This window comes from Rousettus aegyptiacus, unplaced genomic scaffold (genome assembly GCF_014176215.1).
Source record: "Rousettus aegyptiacus isolate mRouAeg1 unplaced genomic scaffold, mRouAeg1.p scaffold_m13_p_8, whole genome shotgun sequence".
Lineage (NCBI taxonomy): Eukaryota > Metazoa > Chordata > Mammalia > Chiroptera > Pteropodidae > Rousettus > Rousettus aegyptiacus.
Genome location: NW_023416311.1, coordinates 13,718,115 through 13,738,371, shown reverse-complemented (window position 1 = coordinate 13,738,371; position 20,257 = coordinate 13,718,115). Strand labels below are relative to the sequence as shown.

Genomic DNA, 20,257 nt, shown 5'->3' with positions numbered 1-20,257 from the left:
AGTGGCTAGGAGAGCAAAATTGTTCTCTTTCTAGATAATTGGGCTGAATTTAAAAATAAATACAAAAGCCCAATCTCCTCCAAAGAGGAGCACAACTTCTTTTGTATTATGTTTGCTCCTCAGCTTCGCACACCTGTTTACCTAACACCAGCCGAAAAAGTCGAAATTAGAGGGAAGAACTACACCTGGAACAGACCATGCAGGCTATCTGACCCAACCACATGTGGAAAGAGCGATCTCTGACTCCCGGGCGCCTAAGCTTGTCGGCTCGTTTTCAGCACACTCTGACAACCCAGGGAGCTGGCAGTCACACTTCCAACTTAAAAGAATGGGAAACTGGGCCAGTGAATAAATACTTGCTTTGGATCTGTACTATTGGATCCAAAAAAAAAAAAAAAAATTCAATGGAAAAAATGAGCCCTTTTCTTCTATTTTTGCTCAAAGCAGTCCAAAGAAAACAAGTTTTGGTTCACTCCTGTCCGTGAGCTCAGCTTAGTGTTGAGCAAACTCCAGCAAAATCACAGAGAAAGTTGGCACCAGACACATTATATACTAGTGCATCCCATCCATGTTCCGTAATGCAGAGGTTTCATTTTCCCTTTCAGCTGAGGAGAGACACCCCAGGGAGAGGACACTTCTTTGCTTTCTATATTTTCCTGTCTGCACAGGTTCCTCCTCCTCGAGGAGAGGGGCCCCTGAACCTTCCAATCTCAAGGGTGGCATCAAGGCCCTGAAAACGTGCAGCTACACTATGTGTTCTGGACACTTCTACTCAAGCTAAGGGGAGCTGACGGCAGCCCAGCAGAAGGTGGGCTGGATTGAGGGCTGCAGCACAAGCACCTGCAAATGGATTAAACCAGTCTGTGACCCCCTTGGACTGCACCATGCACGCACATGGGTAAGATCCATGTGGTGTTGCATGAAAAAGAGGCTTAAGTTTAGAAGATAAATTCACTTTCTGGTCAATAATTTATATGGACCACATTTTTTACTTGAAATTGTTCCAAGCCCAGAATAAACAAACAACAACATATTAGTTAATTATACTGTATTTTGAATTATTTTCCCAGCTTTTCGTGACCTACAATGTGAAGTTTTCTCTGATACAGTAAAACATTTCAATATACAATAGATTACAAGGTCTGTAGTAATGAATGAAAGATAATGTGCTTTTATCTGTATATAGAGATAGCTTAATAATTTCACAGATACAATTCTTCCTGTTTTTGGTTGACAGAGCAAAAGCAGTTTCTTATTTACAATTAGGCTCCTTTAACTGAAAGGAAACTTTGAGTTCCTCTCTCAGCAGTGCTTTTATCTTCTGGAAAAGAGATGGGAAAGTAGATGAGAAGAAGGTTGGAGGGGAGGAAAGAAAGAACCACAAACAGTTTCTACAAAATAGGATTTAAAAAGAAAACTACCCATGCTTTGGAACAGAAAGAGTATAATCATCGTCTGTGATGTCTTTCTATATTTCATGATAAAAAAGTGCAATGCCCATGCATAGGAAGCCTCAGTCGGCGTGCGAAAGAATGCCAGCTTTAGGATAGAACATATGACCATCCACAAGTCGAAGGCTGTTTGAACAAACCATGTCATCTGCTCACAGTGATACTACACCGTCGACAACGAAAACATGCTCTGGCAACCTGTCAAGACAAGGCTGGATGGGGCGATGTGACCGTGTCATGTGGCACCACCACTCGCGTGCCTCGCCGAATCGGTTTTGGTATGAGGATAACTGCGTGGATTGAGACAGTGGAAGGTGATTTTAGTAACTGGATCATCTCAGGGACGGTTAAATCCTAGAATGCCATCTGCTACAAATCATGCATTCGACAGAGGATTTCCAAGAGGATGTTAAGGCTTTGGGTTTTTCACTCGGTGCTCGTTTGTGTTGTTATTGGTGCTTTAGTTTAATGCTGTAGTGTGAAGAGGGTACGCCCGGAGGCCCTGCTGGCGCACCCTGTCTGATGGCTTATGGCGCTCCTGCAGCTGCGGCACTTGAGGGGTGCAGAGGTGGCTAAGGGCTGCTTGGGAGCCGAGCCCTGCTGTGTTATGTCACTGAATGTTGAACTGCACTTACTCGACATCCACTCTTCTGGACATTCCCAGCTGGTCCTCTGCTCTGTCCCTGCCCAAGTCCAAGGACAGCTTTAGGGACCCCAGGATCATTGGTGGGGTTGGCTGGGGTCTCTGTGGGTTTCATGTTGGCCCAAGAGTCTGGCTCACTGCTGCTAGGCCAGCCCAGAACTGGAGGGATGAAGATCCCCTAGGCCTGGATCAGGCCCAGGATGCCCAGCTTGCCATTCTGGTGGCTTCTTGGGGCTGAAACCAGAAAGGGCTTGCAGGTGATTTTCTGAAGGGTGGTGGGTGCCACGGGCTTGCCCAGGCCCTGGTGGCAATTTATGGCAAGGGGCTTAGAGCATCACGAGCTGGGCCAGTGAATGAGGAGTAGACCAGGAAAAGTGTTACAAGCAGAACATGAGGCACCAGAGTTCACTAAGAAACCAGAGGCGGCAAGAAAGTTGGCGCCGTGCTGGGGCTCAGAGGCTGTCTTCTTGCATTTCAGAGGAACTGAAAGAAAGAAGGGCCAGTCTCCTCCTCGCTGCCAGATGGTCTCAGGGCACATCAGATGCTCACGCGGGCACCGGCAGAGCTCATGCTCCAAGTCGTCCCCAGGGCTGTTGCCATGGGCGCAGAGGCCCAAAGTCTTGTGTTTGAGGTGGTGACAGAAGCCACCAGTCGGGAACATGGGCAAACTCCTGTGGACTTCTAGTATTGAATGGCTAGTCACTAGAACACACTAGGTTTTCTTGCAAAGCACTGAGTCTGTTGTAATTCTGCCAATAAAATGCACATTTGAAGGAGGTGAGGAAATTTTGAAATCAGATGCTGAAAGGATCAAAGCAGCCCGTTGTACTGGCTATGTAAAAAAAAGTGACTTGAAGAATTTGGATCACTATGTGTGTAATAAATTCAATAAATTTTGTCCCATTTGAAATATTTTAGGAAAAAAGGATGCTTTTATCCTAACTTATCTGGATAACTGCTTCAAATACTTTTTTTTTTTCAAATAGTTTTACCTTTTCTTAGGCTTTATTGAATTAATTTCCTGGAAGTTCATATAAATGACATTCTCCAATGTTAAAAAACATATAAGCAAATCCGAACGCTCTCCAGGGATCATGGTAGATTAGGATTTGAGAAGTCTATGAAAGTCCTTGACAGAAATTTTAGGGAAGTACAAATTGTCATGCAATTAACATATATAGGAGACCAAGGATAATATTTAACCATATTCTTCTGGGCTAATGAATATTCTAAATTATCTGTAATGCTACCAGAAGTCTTTATTCTTGAGGAAGAAGAACTATCATTCTGGCAAACCAAAAGTACTAAAGAAAAGTTCCACCAATCTACCATGTTATAAAACTGGCTTCTAAAAAGTAAACTGTTTGCTTTCTCAGTCCTCTGTAGTCAACAGTCAGTGTTTTTACCCCAAATCCCAAAATTGGTGTAAAAGTTTCAATTTATGTTCTATGTTATTTTGAGTTAAATAGCCAAGTAATATTTAGTTTTTTCTTTCCCTCTAATATGTTCATGAAACACTGGAGATGTACAGATATATGACAATGTTATTTTAAAAATGACTTAACATTATACACAATAAAAATTTATGGTGCAATCAATAGGAAAAAAAAAAGATACATGATCCATTTCTGTTAAACTGGCAGGTAGTACAAGACACAAACATAAACTGTGTTTTATACTGATCTTTCTGAAGGCACCGATGTGTTGCAAACTATGCCTCTCTTCCCTGATGGTCTTTGTTAGCACATGGACACAAGCCCATATTGACACTTGAATAATTTTTAAACTTCTCCATTTTTCCATATTATCTAGCGTATGCTAGATAATATGGAACTTAAATATCCAACATATAATTCAAGCAAAGAGGGAGGGAGGGAAGGGAAGATGTATTTTACCTTGTTGGTTGCTTGCTGACTACTGTCTACTCTCACCATTTAAATGCGCAATGTCCCACTTTACCACCTGGATGCTTTGTTCTTTCCTGGCAAAGGAAAGGGGAGGCCAAGAAGTTAGATCATTTGGATTTGCAGCATTCTGTCTTCTGAGTAGTTATAAATCATGGACAACGACAGGCTGAATCTGGGCAAGCCATTCAGCAGCTCTAAACCTCAGCTTTCTAATCTGTTGCACAGAAAAAACTCCTCTGCCTACCTACTTTGATGAGGCATCATTAGGACAAAAGGGTGTTTTGAGTTCCTTGGTGAGAATGTATCATATAATGGGAGACCACATGTAGAAGCATATTTGCATATGCAAGAACTGAATTTAGTATCTAAAGATTACTTTCTTTAAACTAATAAAGTATCTACTAATAATGGTGCTATATAGTTTTATCTATTTCCTGAAGTTAGGGAGTGAGGATGGCATGGCACTGAAACCTACTTGGGAGGTCAAAGATGGCGGTGGAATGGGGATAGAGGCACATGTGTCCTTGGGAGGAGAATGGCCACCCTTCTTGTGGCCATGCACACAAGAAGTAGTGCTGGGGAGGGCTGGTCTTCAGTCAGAAGACTGCCAGGCCATTTCTGAAGACCTCAAGGGTGGGAAGCTGGGGAGAATGAGAGATGGAAGTCCTAAGCAGGAAATGCATGTGAGCCCCTGGAGTTTGCCTTGGGCAAAAGGGTGTCTACGCCCAAGGGAGTCCAAGCAGAGCATGCAAGTCAAAATCACTCCCCTGTCCGACTCTGTTTACTTTTCCCAGAATCACCAGCACAAGTCCAAACAATTCCTCTTTTCTGATAGAATTCCTTACCCACCCAACCTAGAGGGCAATGCTTTTGTCTGCTCAGATCAAGGTCAGAGGAATATGGAGAAAGTAGCTCTTTCAGAAGACTGCTGGAAGCTGGGATGCCTCACCCCACCCAGGCACAGGGCGGGGACAGGGTCAGCAGAGACTTTCACCCACGGTGCTTCGGAAGGAGAACAGGGACACGCTTTCCTGAGCCATATTATTCCTGAAAAGCTCCCACCAGCCAAACCAGTGCCCTGTTCCACCCAGCTCTGAGACCGTAGTGCTGGGCCTCCAGTCACTATCAGGGGAGGATTATTTCAAAGATAAGTGTATGATCTTATGAGTACCATGTGGAGTGGCCCCCTCTCACTCAGGGTCCAACATAATATTGGTATAGTTGTTTTCTTTGAACATTTCTCATCTGTTGCTCTTTTGAGAGACTAAACAATCTATAAGATCGTAAAATGAAAATAATCTCTAACGGGTTACAGAAGACACTGAGGAACCACTGCTTAAAAATATCAATAAAGAGAAGGCTGTGACGATGTAACCCCCGGTATCTTGAAATTCCCTTCGGTTTACTGATGTAATTCCTAACAGTAAATTCATCATGAAAAGCAGTTTCTAATCAACTCTGTTCCTCAAATATTCTCAAGTATCACCACAAATTTAACAACCTAAATAAAAGGAGCTTTGGCATTATTTGGTACATAGTAGGTACTGAGTAAATACTGGCTAAATGTTAATTACCTGTTGGGAAGAATTGACTAACTTTATATATTGAAAACCTCTTTGAGTGGCTCTTCAAATATACTTAGGTAACTCAGATGTTAAACTAAAATGTAATGATGGGAAACATCTATATAAATAAGCAGCGTTCAATCAAAAGCTCAATGAAGCATCCATAAGTGCTTGGAAACCAGATTTGTAGATAATTATCATTAAAAATCATTTTCGCCCTAGTTATTGCAGATCAAGAGTATTTTACTTGATCTAGGAAATCCTGAAATTGTATGCAACATTAAGAGGTTTTATTTTTATGTGCATTTTTTTTCTTGAGAAAGGAGCCACAACTTTCATCAAATTATCAAAGGCTTTGTGAGCCAGAAAAAGGTTAAGAATTGCTGCTGTTGATGACAGATTTCAGAAGGCACTCAGATTGCTCAATACATGATTGCTTAATTCACTTGTTCCAATTTTTAGAACCAGCAATATGAAAATTCCCCAAGCTTAAATTATTCTAATATATAGTAATAACACTTTGGAGTCATGTTATTATAAAAAAAAGTTTTTTGTTTTTTGTTTTTTACAAAGAAACCATATAAAATAGACACTTGGGGAGATTTAAAATTTACACGTATGTGGTGTGCAAGTGTGTACTTTTTCTTAATCACTTCCTCTCACTTATCTCTTTTCCCAGTTAGCTTCCGTTTCCTGGAACTTGGGATGTGTTCCAGGTGGCCACAACGATACATTCCCACAGCAGAACAAAGCAACCACGTGTGAAAGAGATTTTAGACTAAAGAGAAACCACAAATGAAAAGTTCTGAGGCTTGCTGCAAAAATTAGAGGCGGCCTTTCTGGACTGTTCAAGAAATGTCCTTTTAAATTCCTGGCTGCTCTTTCTAGTAGTGAGACCCACGTTCTCATAAGACCTTCCATGCAGCAAAGACCACCATTTTCTAATCTCTGGAAATGTTTCAAGGGATGCCTGCAGTCTCAGGAGGAAAGAATGCTCAGATCAAGAAGTGTCCTCATGGGCACCAGTTTCCAGCAGAGAATCACCAAGAAGCTTCATCCCTACAAGCTGACGAGCAAAGACGGATGGGCCCACATCTTCAACTCCCTTCGCTGAGTCTACAAGAGGATCTTGTGTGTTGACTGCTCATAAATACTGGACCCACCAGGAAAAACCTTTTATGGAAAAAGCCTCTAGACTCCAGCAGATCTGCAGAGTTGGAGGAGGTGTGAATCCCTAAGATATGTATAAATGACATGAGTGTGTTTCTGGGAAGAGGCTCTGTGACTTCCCCATGATACAGGCACCCCTGGAAACCCTGCGAGGGAGAGGCTATGTGGGCACATCTTTTCAGAAATCATACTTCATTTTTCTCAGTCAATTCTTAAGATATTGCAGGAAAAACTATTTAGAAGGCCTAACAGGGATGTTGCCACAAGCAAAACTAGTCCTGCAACCCGCTTTTTATTTTTTTTTAAGTTCCATGTAAAAATACTTCTCACCCAAACTGTAGCAAATACGTCCATAAACCCCACCCCCAAACACATATACAAATAGCATTCTTTTTCAGTTGCCTTGTTGTCAAAGACATGATGTAAAAGAAACATAAATCTTCCTATTTCAGCCACAAATTGCAGGAAATGAGGGGTGCCCCAATCTCTGAAGGGTTATTGATCTTTTCAATGAGGGAATACGAGGCATCAAATAATTAGATTTTAGAATATTTTAATGTCCATTTCTTCAGTAGATGCATTTTGAAATTATTAGAATCAACAATTTAAAAAGAGTAGAGCAAAGGACAGATGGAAAACGCAAACAGTTGGTTCTTGCTAATTTAATTTCAGATTCTAGGCATGATGTGATTTTTTCCGTAACAACCAACCAAAAAATGCTTACCTCAAAATTCTAAAAATGCAAACGCAGACAGATCTTTGGAAACTACAAATTATTACAGCCCACGTAATGGGAAGCACGCGGCCCTTTGGCTCTCAATGTCATGTGCAAATGTGCAGGTGTCGTCTCCACGAGTGAAGTCAGTGTTAATGGAGTCGTGTGCAGGTGTTGCATAATCTGTGCGACTCTTCAAGCTACTTAAGGGTTTCATAACTGATGCTCTACATTTGTTTGCATTGGATAAGATTATGTGCTTGTTTGTACATATATATAATTTGATCTGACCTGGGGCCAAGAAAATAGCAATTGCAACTCGAAGCAACTATTTACACACATTCAATTCTGAAGTATTGCTTCCTGCCCTAAGTTCAGAAGAGGTATTGCCACTCTGAAGAATGCATCCATTGCATCAGTAGCACTTGAACCCGCTGCTTAGAAACCCATCTGTCTTCGGCAACTATCTGTTCAACGCCAATGGGATGAGACGCACAGCATTTCCGTTGCAGAGATTCTGCGGTTCTGCGTTGAGGTATACTTCAGAGCGGGGAACTGGGAAGGACCAGAGAGCACATCTGGACTGGTTATTTAGGAAGGCTCAGGATATTTTGTAAAGACAACTTTGAACTCTGGGTGAGCCGTCCGTCAAAGGCTCCAGTTTGCACAATGCTGAACCAGACCGCCAGATGGTATGATTCTCTCCCTGCGGTTTGCAGCTTCTTGGGTTCCCAGGTCAGGAATCCTAAACACCTTTTTAGGCAGGGAAGGAAAAAAAAGAGTTTGACAGGGAGGAAGTGTGTGCAGAGATGAGCTTTGTAGAACACGTTCTGAGCAAAAGAGCAGAGAGAGAGACATCGGTAACCCATAGGCAACTGCCCAGCCCCTCAGGTCCCACCGAAGCTAGAGCCTGGAGCAAGAAGGCAAAGGGACAGGGCCACACTCAAACACACGCCTTAATACTGATGGAAGAAACCCCGAATGCACCCACAATCCCTACGGACAAGGAGAGCATCAGGTAGTGTTTTTAAGAAAAAATAAAAATTCTGCAGTATAAGAATACATTCTTTAGAAGCAAGAGGTATTGTCACGACTATCCTTTTTCCGGCATTGGAAGAACAACAAAGTGACAGTAAAACCTGAAGAAAAATCTTAGTTACTGAGAATGCTCTCAATTCCCCAGGCCGTCGAGATCCTGGCTATGGCTGCACAGCTGGGTGGTCATCCCATGCATGTCCCCTGGGGGAGATGGCTGATCAGAATCAATGTTTTGTGATGCCAGAAGTGGCAGATTCTGTATTTAAGGAGAAGGAGTGATAGCGGGACTTAATGCAGATGTGAAAGTTACACACAGGTTTACCAGTCAAAAGCGAATGCACAGGGCACATTGGTGAAGACCTTAATCAGAGAAGGAGCTAGTCCTTGAATTATCCCAGGAGCTGTATGTCAGCGTCACCTTAAAAATAACTATTTTAGACAGGGCAACTCTAGCCTGAGTTCGGTTCTGCATAAACTTCAGACTCCGCGTGGCAAAACGTAATTACAAGCAGGATTGGCAACAAGTAGCACAGAAGTGAGTTTCCTAGGGTTTCCATACTACCCCTGGTTCAACACCTCATTTGCATCCAGACGATTCTGTTCCAACATACAGTGCAAGAACTCCATCTAAAGAGGGCTGGCATTCACTCGCCGGGCCCGATTCTGTCACAGACAGGCCCTGTGCATGCTGAGAATGGGAGGGATGGAGACACTTCTTGAATGTGTGGTGGCCAGGACCAGGCCGGCACCACCTGCCACCTTTTAGCTCTGCCCAGACCTTCTGCTTCACACCCAGCCGGGTGGGTTCTGATCTGTTTCCTGCAGTGGTGGCACACAGGGCAGAAGCAGCGGTGTTCATTTAAAAAACGGTGGTGGAGAGCTTCTCTGACCCTGAGAGCTGGCAGTGCTCCGTAGGGTCCTGCTTGGCCCTCTTGTGGGGGAGGTGACCCGAAGTGGCTAAAGCACTAACAAATGTGTTCTCATCCTCTGCTGTGTGCCCTCTGCAGCGCCCTCTGCCTATTTCCCTTCACCAGACTGACCTGGTGCCCCTTCCCTGAAACACACGTTTCCTGATAAATAAATAAATAAATAAATGCAACCCTCGGCCATTTATTTTCATGTCCCCTTCAGATGAGTCGGCCTCCAAGACAAACACCTTCCCTCCCAGCTGGAAGACCCCTCGCCATGGGGGCAGAATGAAAAGAGCTTTTAAATACCTGAGGCCTGGGTTCATAAGCTTGGCTAGCGGTTAGCATCTGGAATCCTGGCCTGTGTGTGGAGGTGGGGGGAGCGGGGCGCCCACAGCCCACGAGGGCCCAGGTGCTCCGGAAGGCGCAGGGAGGGAGGGGCGCGGGGCCATCCTGGCTGCCGGCTGACTGCTGTTCTCAGCCCACACCCCCTCCCCCGGCACCCCCTCTCAGGGAGTTACTGGCACTTAATCTCAGATTCATAAATGCAAGTGTGTGTGCGTGTATATGTTTACATAGAAAGCTCAGGTCACTGGAAAACACTATTATGTATATAGAAAAAAACAAACCTCAAAAACATTGTATTAGCAAAAAAAAAAAAAAACAAGTGTCTTGTGAGAAAAAGCAATAAAAATGATATCTTAACCACAGCTTTTGTTTTAAAGTCCAACACCACCAATGCCACGATCTCCACCTGCGGCCTCTGTCCCTAGACTCCGAAGCCACGCTAGCCCTGAAGGCACTTGTTCTCCATGCTGCTGAACGGTTATACCAAGGGGAGAAGGTTCCAGAGGGAGAAAAAGGAAAGAAATGGATGGAAGTGAACCCTGAATAACTGTGATCCACACAGAAGTTAGGGCTGCGATGACCACATGACACCAGGTCCAGGGACGGAAACTGTGGCGCTTGGAACGCACAACAGCCAAGACAAATATTATTGTATTTCGACGAACAGAGCACCGCGGCGAGCAGCGTTCGGGCGCTGCGTCACACACTCTTTGAGACATTGAGCTTGGTGAGTTCATTGGCTTCTTCCATCCCCATTTCTTCACAGTCGCTTTTCTCTATGGCTTTGCCGAATCGACACCTTTCTTCGGCTTTGACAGGCTCCTTCCAGGGTCTCTTTGAAGACAGGTGACAGTCCTTGGCCTGTGTGTTGTTCTCAGAACCCAGAGACGTCTTGTCCGAGTTCTGTACGGAAGGCACCAGGTTGGCAATCTCGTCCGTGGGGGACCGTCCGATGCTGCCGTCCACCTGGACTCGGATGTCTGGGGAGATGGACAGCTGGTGCTGCGGCACGACCCCGTTGTCCATGCACTTTGGGTAAAGGTAGGTCTTCATCTGACCTTTGCCTTTGACGTTCACTGTGCCCCTGTAGTCAAAGTCGTAGCCCATCTTGCTGAGGACGCGGTAGCTCTCTTCACTCACCTGGATGCGGCACTCCACCCCCGTGGTGTCCATCCTGCTGGCGATGTTGACGGTGTCTCCCCAGATGTCGTACAGTAGCTTGGTGGTTCCGATGACCCCTGCTGTCAGGGGCCCGTGGTTGAAGCCGACTCTGAGCTTGAAGTTGAACCACAGCATGTTGTTGTTGAAGTCGTCCACCACGCGCATCATCTCCTTGGCAAACTCAAACAGAATCTGCAGGTGCTCCTGCGGGTGGCTGCCGTCCTGGCACTGTGTGGCGTTCAGCCCTGACGCGGCCATGTACGTGGCCCCAATGGTCTTGATCTTCTCAATGCTGCTGTAGTCTGGCTTGCTCAGGAGCTCATCGAAGTCCCCGATCAGCTCGTTGAGGACCCGGTAGCACTCCTTGCCTCCCTCGTAGTTTTCCTCGTAGAACTCGCTGAAGTTGACAATGCTGGCAAAGATGACTCCCCCACTGTCATGGTTCTTGGAGTAGGTCTGAGAAACCTTCAGCTGTTCGGCCACATGGTAGGGGATGATGTTCCTCAGCAGCCAGTCAGCTTGATCCCTCATGCTCTGGATTTTGGTGCGGTGAAGGTCCGCCTCCACATCCCCATGGTAGTGAAGGCGGTAGCTGACTTCGAATTCTCGATTCAGGAACCAGACCAACAAGAGCAGGAGAAAGAAGACAAGAATCACCTCCTGGCCAATCAGGCTGGCTGGTCTCCTGCTGTCATGTGGCAATGAACTATTGCAGGGATTCCTCACGGAACTGGAGAGCAAAGAAAAGAGAAAGGACGTGCCTTATTAAATGCATCTTTCAAAGAAAAGGTTACTCTCAGTACTTCTAGGCTCTGAAACAGCTCAGCAAACCAGCAGCCTGTGCAAAGTTTTGTCCAGCTCAAACCTTTGATAACCTGCAGTCACGAAGCAACCCGTTTCTGCTTGGCTGGCTGGCTGAAGATGTGGAGAGATAAAGACTAACTTGCAATTGATTTCTTTAGTAAGTGCTTTGTAATTGCTTTGTTTTTCAGAAGTCTAGCTCATTGATTTTTTAAAAAAATCTTTCCTTTTTTTTTTCCAACTTTTTATTTTGAAAAGTCTCGACCTCATAGAAAAGTTAAGAGACTAGCAAAACATTGATACATCCTCCTGGATTCAATAATTGTTAACATTTACCACTTTGCTTTTTTCCCCTGTAAACACACACACACACACATGCACACTCACATACATGCATGCACATACATGTGCACACACTTTTTGCTGAGCATTCTGAAAGTAAGCTTCAGATGTGACACTTTAATCCTGAATATTTCAGTATATCTTCCATGAATAAGGACATCTCCCTATGTAACCCCACTACCGTCATACCTAAGAAATGTAACATTCTCTGATATACTCACTTTTTAGATTCTAATCCAACTTTAGTTTCGAAAGCCTTTAAATTTTACAAAGAATTTTTCTAAGTTCTCTACTTTCTACCCGTATAAATGTTTGGCAAAATACCATCCCCTGCAACCCCACTTTGGGTTAGGTTTGCCAAAGTCATTTAAGATTTAAGACAATTTTAACCTTTTTTAAAAGAATATAAAAGGTATCCTCTTAAGAGTAACACATTATAAGAATCTCAAACAGTATAAACAACGGAAACTTCATATCTTTCCTCCAAGGTACCCAACATTGTCATTTTGACTGTGCACTGTTCTAATACGGGTATGTAAAGAAAGCAACAACCAGCCCACCCCCTGGACTTTAGGCTGTGACTTTTTATTACTGGGAACAAGGCTACAGTGATAATCCTGTACAGTATCATTGTGCATAGGAATGAGTTTGTCTGTGGGATAAGCTCCTGGAAGTGAAATTGCTGAGTTATTTAAAATACCACACATTTGCAATTCCACTAGAAATTTCCAAATTGCCCTTCTAAGGGCTGAACCCATCTCTATCTCCTCTGATAACCAAGCCCTCTGTCGGGGGCTGTCCTCTGCTTCCACGGTGCTGAAGAATGACAGGTGTGACTGGGGGACTGAAGGTTAGCGTGAGGAGTATCCTCTTCTGAAGTTTATTTTTAAACAATATATTTTTCCATTTAAAAATACTACAGGCTCGTCATACAAAATTTAGAGAAAAAAATGTAGAAAGAAAAAAATATTCATCTGTCATCTTACTGCCCAGAGGCAATCACTATTAACGTTTGTTAAAGTTCCTTCTAGTCTTTCTTCTGTTTGTTTAAAACACTGTCATTGTTTTGTTTGTATAAATTTTGTACTTTGATGTATTTCTGAAGTATACAGAGTAGGCTACTAGGTTTTATGTAATGATGGGCTGGGTCACCATATAAATATAACTATATATAAAAAGGGTAGAAAGCAAAGTGTTTAATAAATTTTACTATTACCTATAACTTAAATATATTTAAAAATAATAAAATCGACCCTCTATAAAGCAAGAGCCCTGGCCTTGGAATGATGACACCTGGGCTCGGTCCTGGCTAAACCGCTGCAGAGTCGTAGAACCTTGTACAAGTCACATCCTCTTTCTGGATCTCGATTTTCTCACCTGAAAACTGAAGATGGGCTGGTGTATCACTGAGTCCCTACTGGCCTAAGGCTCTGTACAGAAAGGAGTAAACACAGCAGGCCGGGAGGCTGCCATCAGTAGAAAGTCCTCCTGGCAAGGGTGCCCTAGGCTGGTGTCAGACACCTTGGATATGGAGAGGCGCCCACCACTTCTTGATAAGAGGCGGCTCACCGTGCCTGGACTGTTTGCACAAACAACACAGTTTATGCTGAGCACCTGCCTGCCTTCTGAAAGCCTGCAATTTTGGTACATGCTAGGCAAAGGGTGCCTATGTGACAAACCTCCAATAAAAACCCTGGGCACTGAGTCTCTAAAGGGCCTCCCTGGAGGACAACATTTTATACACATGTCACAGCTCATTGATGGAGGAATTAAGCGTGTCCTGTATGATTCTTCTAGGAGAGGACTCTTCAAAACTGTCACCTGGTTTCCTCCAGACTTCGTCTCATATGTCTTTTCTCTTTGCTGATTTTGCTTTGTGTCCTTTTGCTGTAATAAACCATAGCCATGAGTATGACTATGTGCCGAGTCCTGAGTAATCCTAGTGAATTATAGGACCTGGAGTAATTTTGGGGATCCCTGAAACAGGTTCTACGACTCAATACCTGTGAACCAAGAACCAAAAAAGGCCTCTATGGTAAAATGTACCACACCGCACTTACTTATTCTGCCAACTGAAATAACTATTTTAGATGACAAAAACAGATTTCTGTCTAGCCCCTCAGCCCCTAGCTGCTTTAGAGTAGAAAGAGAATCTGCAATGGGAGGGAGTAAACTTGTCTCTGTGTGAGCCCGTCTTGCTGGGTTAGGACCTTATTACTTTCTGTTTCTCCAAAGCGGTAACACTGAGGAATAGCCTTCTTCATGACTAGATGTCATCAAGGCTTAAAGTTATCTTAACAGCACAACCAGGCATTGTAAATCCCTGTGGGACAGTGGGTGATGTGTCTGGGTTACCTCCATCCTTCTGCCTCTGTCACTTTTCTTTCTGTGCTGTGGCCAAAGCCAGTAGTGAGGCCTGACTCTGGAGACAGGCACAGGCCAGTCCCCTCTGGAAGGAGGAGGAGAGAAGCAAAATGTGGGCCAGTGTGAGGGAAAGGGGAGGAGACTGCACTGTTTGCTTTTACCTCTGCTTAAAAGGGAGAGTCCTAACACACGGATTTACAGTCAGTACCCGAGGGGCCGCCCAGCAATAGAGGAGACCTGTAACATGCAGGGTGAGAGCTACGTTCGATTGATAACCTGTATTTCTTATTCTCCTTTAGAAGGAGCAAAGGTGATGGCCCGATTCCTAAATTCAAATAGCAAAGGCAAGTTCCAAATGGAGGAATTTTATGTGACTAAATGTAAGACTCAATTTATGACTTCATAGTTGGACAGCAAATTATAAATGAAAATTAGAGTAAAATATAGTATAATTCATTGCCATGGAGAAGGATTAAAACACACAGAAAAACAGAAAACAAAGATCACTCATGGTCCTAACTGGCTAAACATTGGATCTGTTAATATTTTGGTGTATTTCAGTGCCATTTAAAATCTATGCTTAGGATATAGAAGTGGGGGTCACCAGGATGGGGCACAAGGGGGGCCTCTGGGGGACTTGTAACATTCTTTTTCTTGGTCTGAGTGTGATCACTTGTAAAAATTCACCGAGCTGTATTCTTATGATCTAAGTACTTTTCTTTGCATATGTTATATGTTAATAAAACATTAACTTTAAAAAAAGCTACTTTGGTTTTAAATTCTATGCTTATAATCATACATAGAAGCGCATTCACATTCTGCCTTTGTTCATTTTAATTCTCCTTTCAATGTCTAAATGTCCAGATATTTAATTTTTTAATTGCATAAAGAGAAAAATTCATCATTCTTTACTAAATCATAACATCTTACTTTTTTTCATATATAATGAATTATCTACCTGTAGCTACAGAGCATATGTAATTTCACATAACAAATGAAAACCATTATTTCCCATATTGTTGAATTTGAACAGCTTTTTGACTACATGTATTATAATTAATGATTTTTTTTTACTGAAAACTGAAGTTGCTGATGAATTTTCAACATTATCAATCATTGTCATCGATATTTTGGGGCATGCAGCCTTAACCATATGCTGAATTATCTCCTCAGCAGATAAGCAAAAATAGAATTATTATCTTAAAAACTATAAACATTTTTATAGATTGTCGAATGACTTTCCAAAACATCTGAGGAATAATGAGGCGTGGCAGAAAAGGCATGACCTGGTCGTGAGAGGCCAAGGCTTAAACACTGCCTGTGACCACTGGCAGGTTCCTTAAGTGCTCTGAGCTTCAGCTTCCACTTCTGGAGGATGAGGCAAACTCCCCACCTAACGTGTCAGGTAACGGTGAGGATTAGATAGACTTATATTTCATAAGTGCCTGGTAGCTAAAGAAAATTAAACACTACTAGTAATTTATAAATGTGCCATACCATAGCCTGCACTGGGTATTCACACTGTTGTTTTGTGAAGGTCCAATTTAAAAAGACTAAAAGGAATTCTTTAGTTATTTTAATGTTCAATGACTTCAGTAGTAACTCTCTACTACCTCCATTTCTTCTTGTGAATCTTTTGTTCTTTTGTCCTTTAAATATGCAGGACTTAACTAGCTTTTTTTTTTTTCAACAGTCCTACAAATATTTTTCTTAGTCTGCTTTGATTCCCACCTCCCAATCAATCTGTCGGTAAGTTTTTTATTGTGTGTGTGTGTGTTCTATTATTATTTATAAGGTTGGAAAGTTATCTCTGTGTTAAATGATCGAAAACTACTTAATTTTATTTTTTTCTAGATTTTTATGCAGTTTTATATAATTTAATTCTATTTTTGACTCCAATATATTTAGAATTTAGTTTGATGTTTATAGTAAAGCAAAGGTCTAACATTTATTATTTCAAATTTCTAGTCAGTTATTTCAAAATATTTTGGGGAATAAAATTAGTACTTTTCTTTGGTAAGATTTCCTTTGTAACGCGCTAGTCATATAAAATTAAACAAAATCTAAGATATCTTAATCATATCGTTTTTCCAATAAAATACTATAACTATAATCTGATATTTCAACAAGTAGATATTTTCCACGTACTCTTTTCATAATGTACATATTGTTTTTACTTAAGATATAACTTTTTTTGGAAGCTTAAGAATGAGCAGTAACAATATAGTTTCTCTCACTTATTCACATACAGGCACAATATTAAAAGCTTACCTGAAATTCTGTACTGCATCAAAGGGTGACTCTAGTATGGAACTGAAATTATAATGCAGAAAAATATTATAAAAAGCAAAGAAAACAGTATATAATTTGAAAAGATTAAATAAACAATTTTTCCTTTTTTACGTGGAAATCCAGTTAGAGAGTTCAGGGTAGTTAATTTTTTATTATAATTTCATACTGTATGCTGATTAAGAATAACAAAAGGTAAAAAGACAATGATACCGCTAAAAAGCCGATACATCAGCTATGGAAAGTAGGCGCAACTGCTAAAAGAGCGATGTCAAACGGGAACATTCTCTAAGGCATTCGTTTTATTGTTAGGACTTATCCAAGGTGTCCTGCAGAAGAAAACTTTGGTTGAGTTCAGACAGCAATGCCTATGACAAAGGATCAATTTTGAAAGGAACTGCTAGAGGCACTGGCAGATCACATCTTACCAGTAAAGCCAGACTTTGCTATTGGTGGTGCTCAAGGCCATTATATTCCAATTTTAAGGCACTGAAACTACACATAATTAAAGAACTCTCTCTTGGTGTTAGGGAAGGTATCCTAGGAATACACTGCTCTGACCTGCTCCACATTCTTGGTAGTTTCTTTTGGGGTCCTGCTACACCTGGAACTCACCCAGTCCTGCAATCAACCACAAACTCCTCCACCCAGGGAGCCTCTTGCCCCAACATTTAATCCTCTAGATCCAGCAGCCTCACTCATTGCAAAGTGGGATGTGGCTCATCTGTGAGTAGCTCTCCTGGGCAGCAAAAGCCAGGTGAGGGCTCAGAGTGGCTTTTATAATCACGTGAGGTGTTAAATGCCTTTCCAGAAAAGGACAGAAAAGCAAGAGCTATATTACAAGATGTGAATTATAAGACTTCATGTCCTCGTCTCACCCTGTCCAGACGCAATTGTGACATCACCGTAATCCACATAAGTGTGTTCCCCCAAAGCTGAGCAGAGTTCTCAAAGAATTCCCTCCCATTTATAGGAGCTGAGTTTATATTTTTGTTCACTGTCCCGTATGCTCCTAACCCTGAACAGACTTAATAGTGACGATGGGCTGAATGGGCTCAAAGGATCTTGTGTGTATGAAAGGGTACTATCAAGCAGAGAGTCAACCACCAGCCTCACCCCAATATCTGCTATCTGAATTCTGGGCAAAGAGGTGATGAAGGGGTCCCCCATTACAATGGCTCTCTAGACCCAACTGGAAAAGCCCTATGCCAGTGGTTGAAAGACACTGTGAATGGCTGATGCTGGATCTAAAAGGTTAAAAGGCAGATTACCGAATTTCAGGCTCTTGGGAAAGAGCTTTATAACATCCATAATTCCAGATGGCCACACCTTCAAAAAGGAAAAAGTAGGCTTTGTTTTGCTTAAAGTAATTTAACTATTCATTAAAGATTCCTTTCAAACACTGAATGGCAGTTCGACTTTATACATACCCTTTTGATCTTAATTTGCATATAACTTAAATATCTATTTTATTAAGTAAATTGAGGAAGAATATTTACTCTGTCCATCCCTGGTCACTGCTTTGGTTATATCCAAAGATATACATTATGACAACTTCATTTGATATCATTGTTACCGTGACAAATCAGATATTTCCTACTTTTGAGTTTACTAAAGCAATGGTGCTCAGCAACATTCCCATTCTCGAGGGGCATTCTGGAAATATTAGGGGTCCCTCTGGTTGTCGTAAGAATCTGGTGAGCCAGGAATGTTAGCAGTTGTATGAAGCACAATGAATAACTATGACATGTAACTCTGAAATATCCTGCTAGGCTAAACCCACTGTAATTATAAATAAGTAGTTCTTCAATATATGCTAATAATAAAACATTCTTATAGGCAGTTATACAAAAAGTCCAATATTTAAGAGACGTGTACGCATAGCAGTAAGAACTGACCCTGTCCCCAGAGGTCTCCCACATGGTTCCTACTTTGTTTACCCCCCCCCATCCCCTCTGTCCTTGCCAGTTATCAGTGATATATGGTTTTGAAGGCCATCTGAGTATCAGCGACTGATTGTATTCTTTGATATGTGGAGAGATTTCAAGATAAGAGATGTATTTCCAATGATTCATCATTACTCTAAAGTTTCATGTGATAACATGGGGGGAACTGCTTTCACACAATATTATAAATAATACCCAGGCCACTTGCAAGACCATCACACCTCTTTTTCCTTTACTCCAGCAATCTGCAATCTGTCTTGGTACATTAATCCTGCTTCAAATAAGAATAGAGCCCGCTTCCGCTTTTCACTTCGTATCCACCTATACCTCTATGCCTTCATTTTCTTGATCGTCTTTATAAAACAGCTTCTGGTCTCACATTCTCAATTTCAAGTCTTCATTATAAGTAATTTCAAGCAAGTGACTACTGCATTATACTTCTGGGGGTCGTCATCCAAGGCTGTCTATGTACAAAATACATTTTATGTTATTAAAATTATTTTCTTTCTCTTTCTTTTGCATACTATTCTTTGGGCATTTCATTAAGTTGTTGCCATTGTGTGCTGAAAGCCGCCTCATGTTGTGACAGTGAGTATCTGTTAGAACGGAGGGAGTTAGTGCTGATGCAAAGGTGTGGTGAGCGATGCTGGGGAAGGTGGCCCTGCCATCGAGGATGCCAGACACGGACTGCAGTTGTGTACATACCTGTCCGGGCACAAGGAAATGTAGAGCAGAAGGAGGGGCCCAGCCCCGACGACAGTAGCTAAGGAGGACCGCATCCAGGAGCTGAGCTGGCAGAAGTTACAGTAGTGCACAACGGCGATCAAGATGGCCGAGCCCGTGAACACCGTGAACTGCAATGAGGGGCAGAAGCTCAGTAGGAACCCACCCACCTCCTCATCCTGTGGCCCACTCACCAAGCACCACCTGAGCACTGTGAGATCAAATGATTCCCTCACTTATATGTTTGTTTAATATGAAAATATTAACAAAATATCCAGCAGTTTCAAGGAAAGATCATAAATCATTAGGTTAATTACCCAGAGGTTCAGGGTACAAGTTCACAGCAGCACTAAAATTCTCCAGATGTGTGAAAATTGCATTTTGGAGGAAAGGGAAGGCAGGCCGCCCTATCTGAGACCTACCACTCTGCCATCAGTTACCTTCAAAAAGCCTTTCCTTCAGGCACCTTGTGTGTGTCAGTAGAAATGTAATTTGGTGTTAAATCTCAAACAGAGTAAGCCGGTCCTGGTAGTTGACCCAAAATATAACTTCCACTCCAGCATTAATTCACTCTTGATGGGTTTAGCTCACAAGCTCCTTCCCTGATCACCAGCAGCAGATTAAGGCATGAATCGTCATCTGTACCAGTTCTGCAGACCAGCACCTTGTCTTATATCCCTTACAATGTTTCTTTAAGGTGTAAAACATAAGAAAATAACTGATTTAGGCCTTGGTGGACACCAAGAGAGGTACGACAGGATGTATGTCCATTGGGGACTCTCCCCAGCGCAGGGCAGCATCTTCTCCAGAATTCGTGAGTTTGGTCAAGGATGGGCTTGACCGTTTGAACGGGCCATATGCTAACATCCCTACCTGCTCCTCTGTC

General features: G+C 42.5%; 1 protein-coding gene across 2 annotated transcripts in view; it reads right to left on the bottom strand.

Moving 5' to 3' along the window:
- Window positions 1–1,033: 1,033 nt before the first annotated feature.
- Window positions 1,034–20,257, bottom strand: part of ADCY9 (adenylate cyclase 9) — a 113,585-nt gene continuing 94,361 nt past the window's right edge. Inside the window, exons 9-12 of one of the 2 annotated variants that reach the window (XR_004952390.1) lie at window positions 19,354–19,502; window positions 16,685–16,726; window positions 3,990–11,636; window positions 1,034–2,843 (exon numbers count right to left, since the gene is read on the bottom strand). Coding sequence is in view for 1 of the 2 variants with exons in the window: in XM_016166586.2 (XP_016022072.1) it covers window positions 10,445–11,636; window positions 16,685–16,726; window positions 19,354–19,502 (1,383 nt within the window). In the remaining variant the exon portion in view is untranslated. Of the gene's footprint in view, window positions 11,637–16,684; window positions 16,727–19,353; window positions 19,503–20,257 lie in introns of both variants that reach the window. The other variant, XM_016166586.2, reaches the window with a different exon arrangement.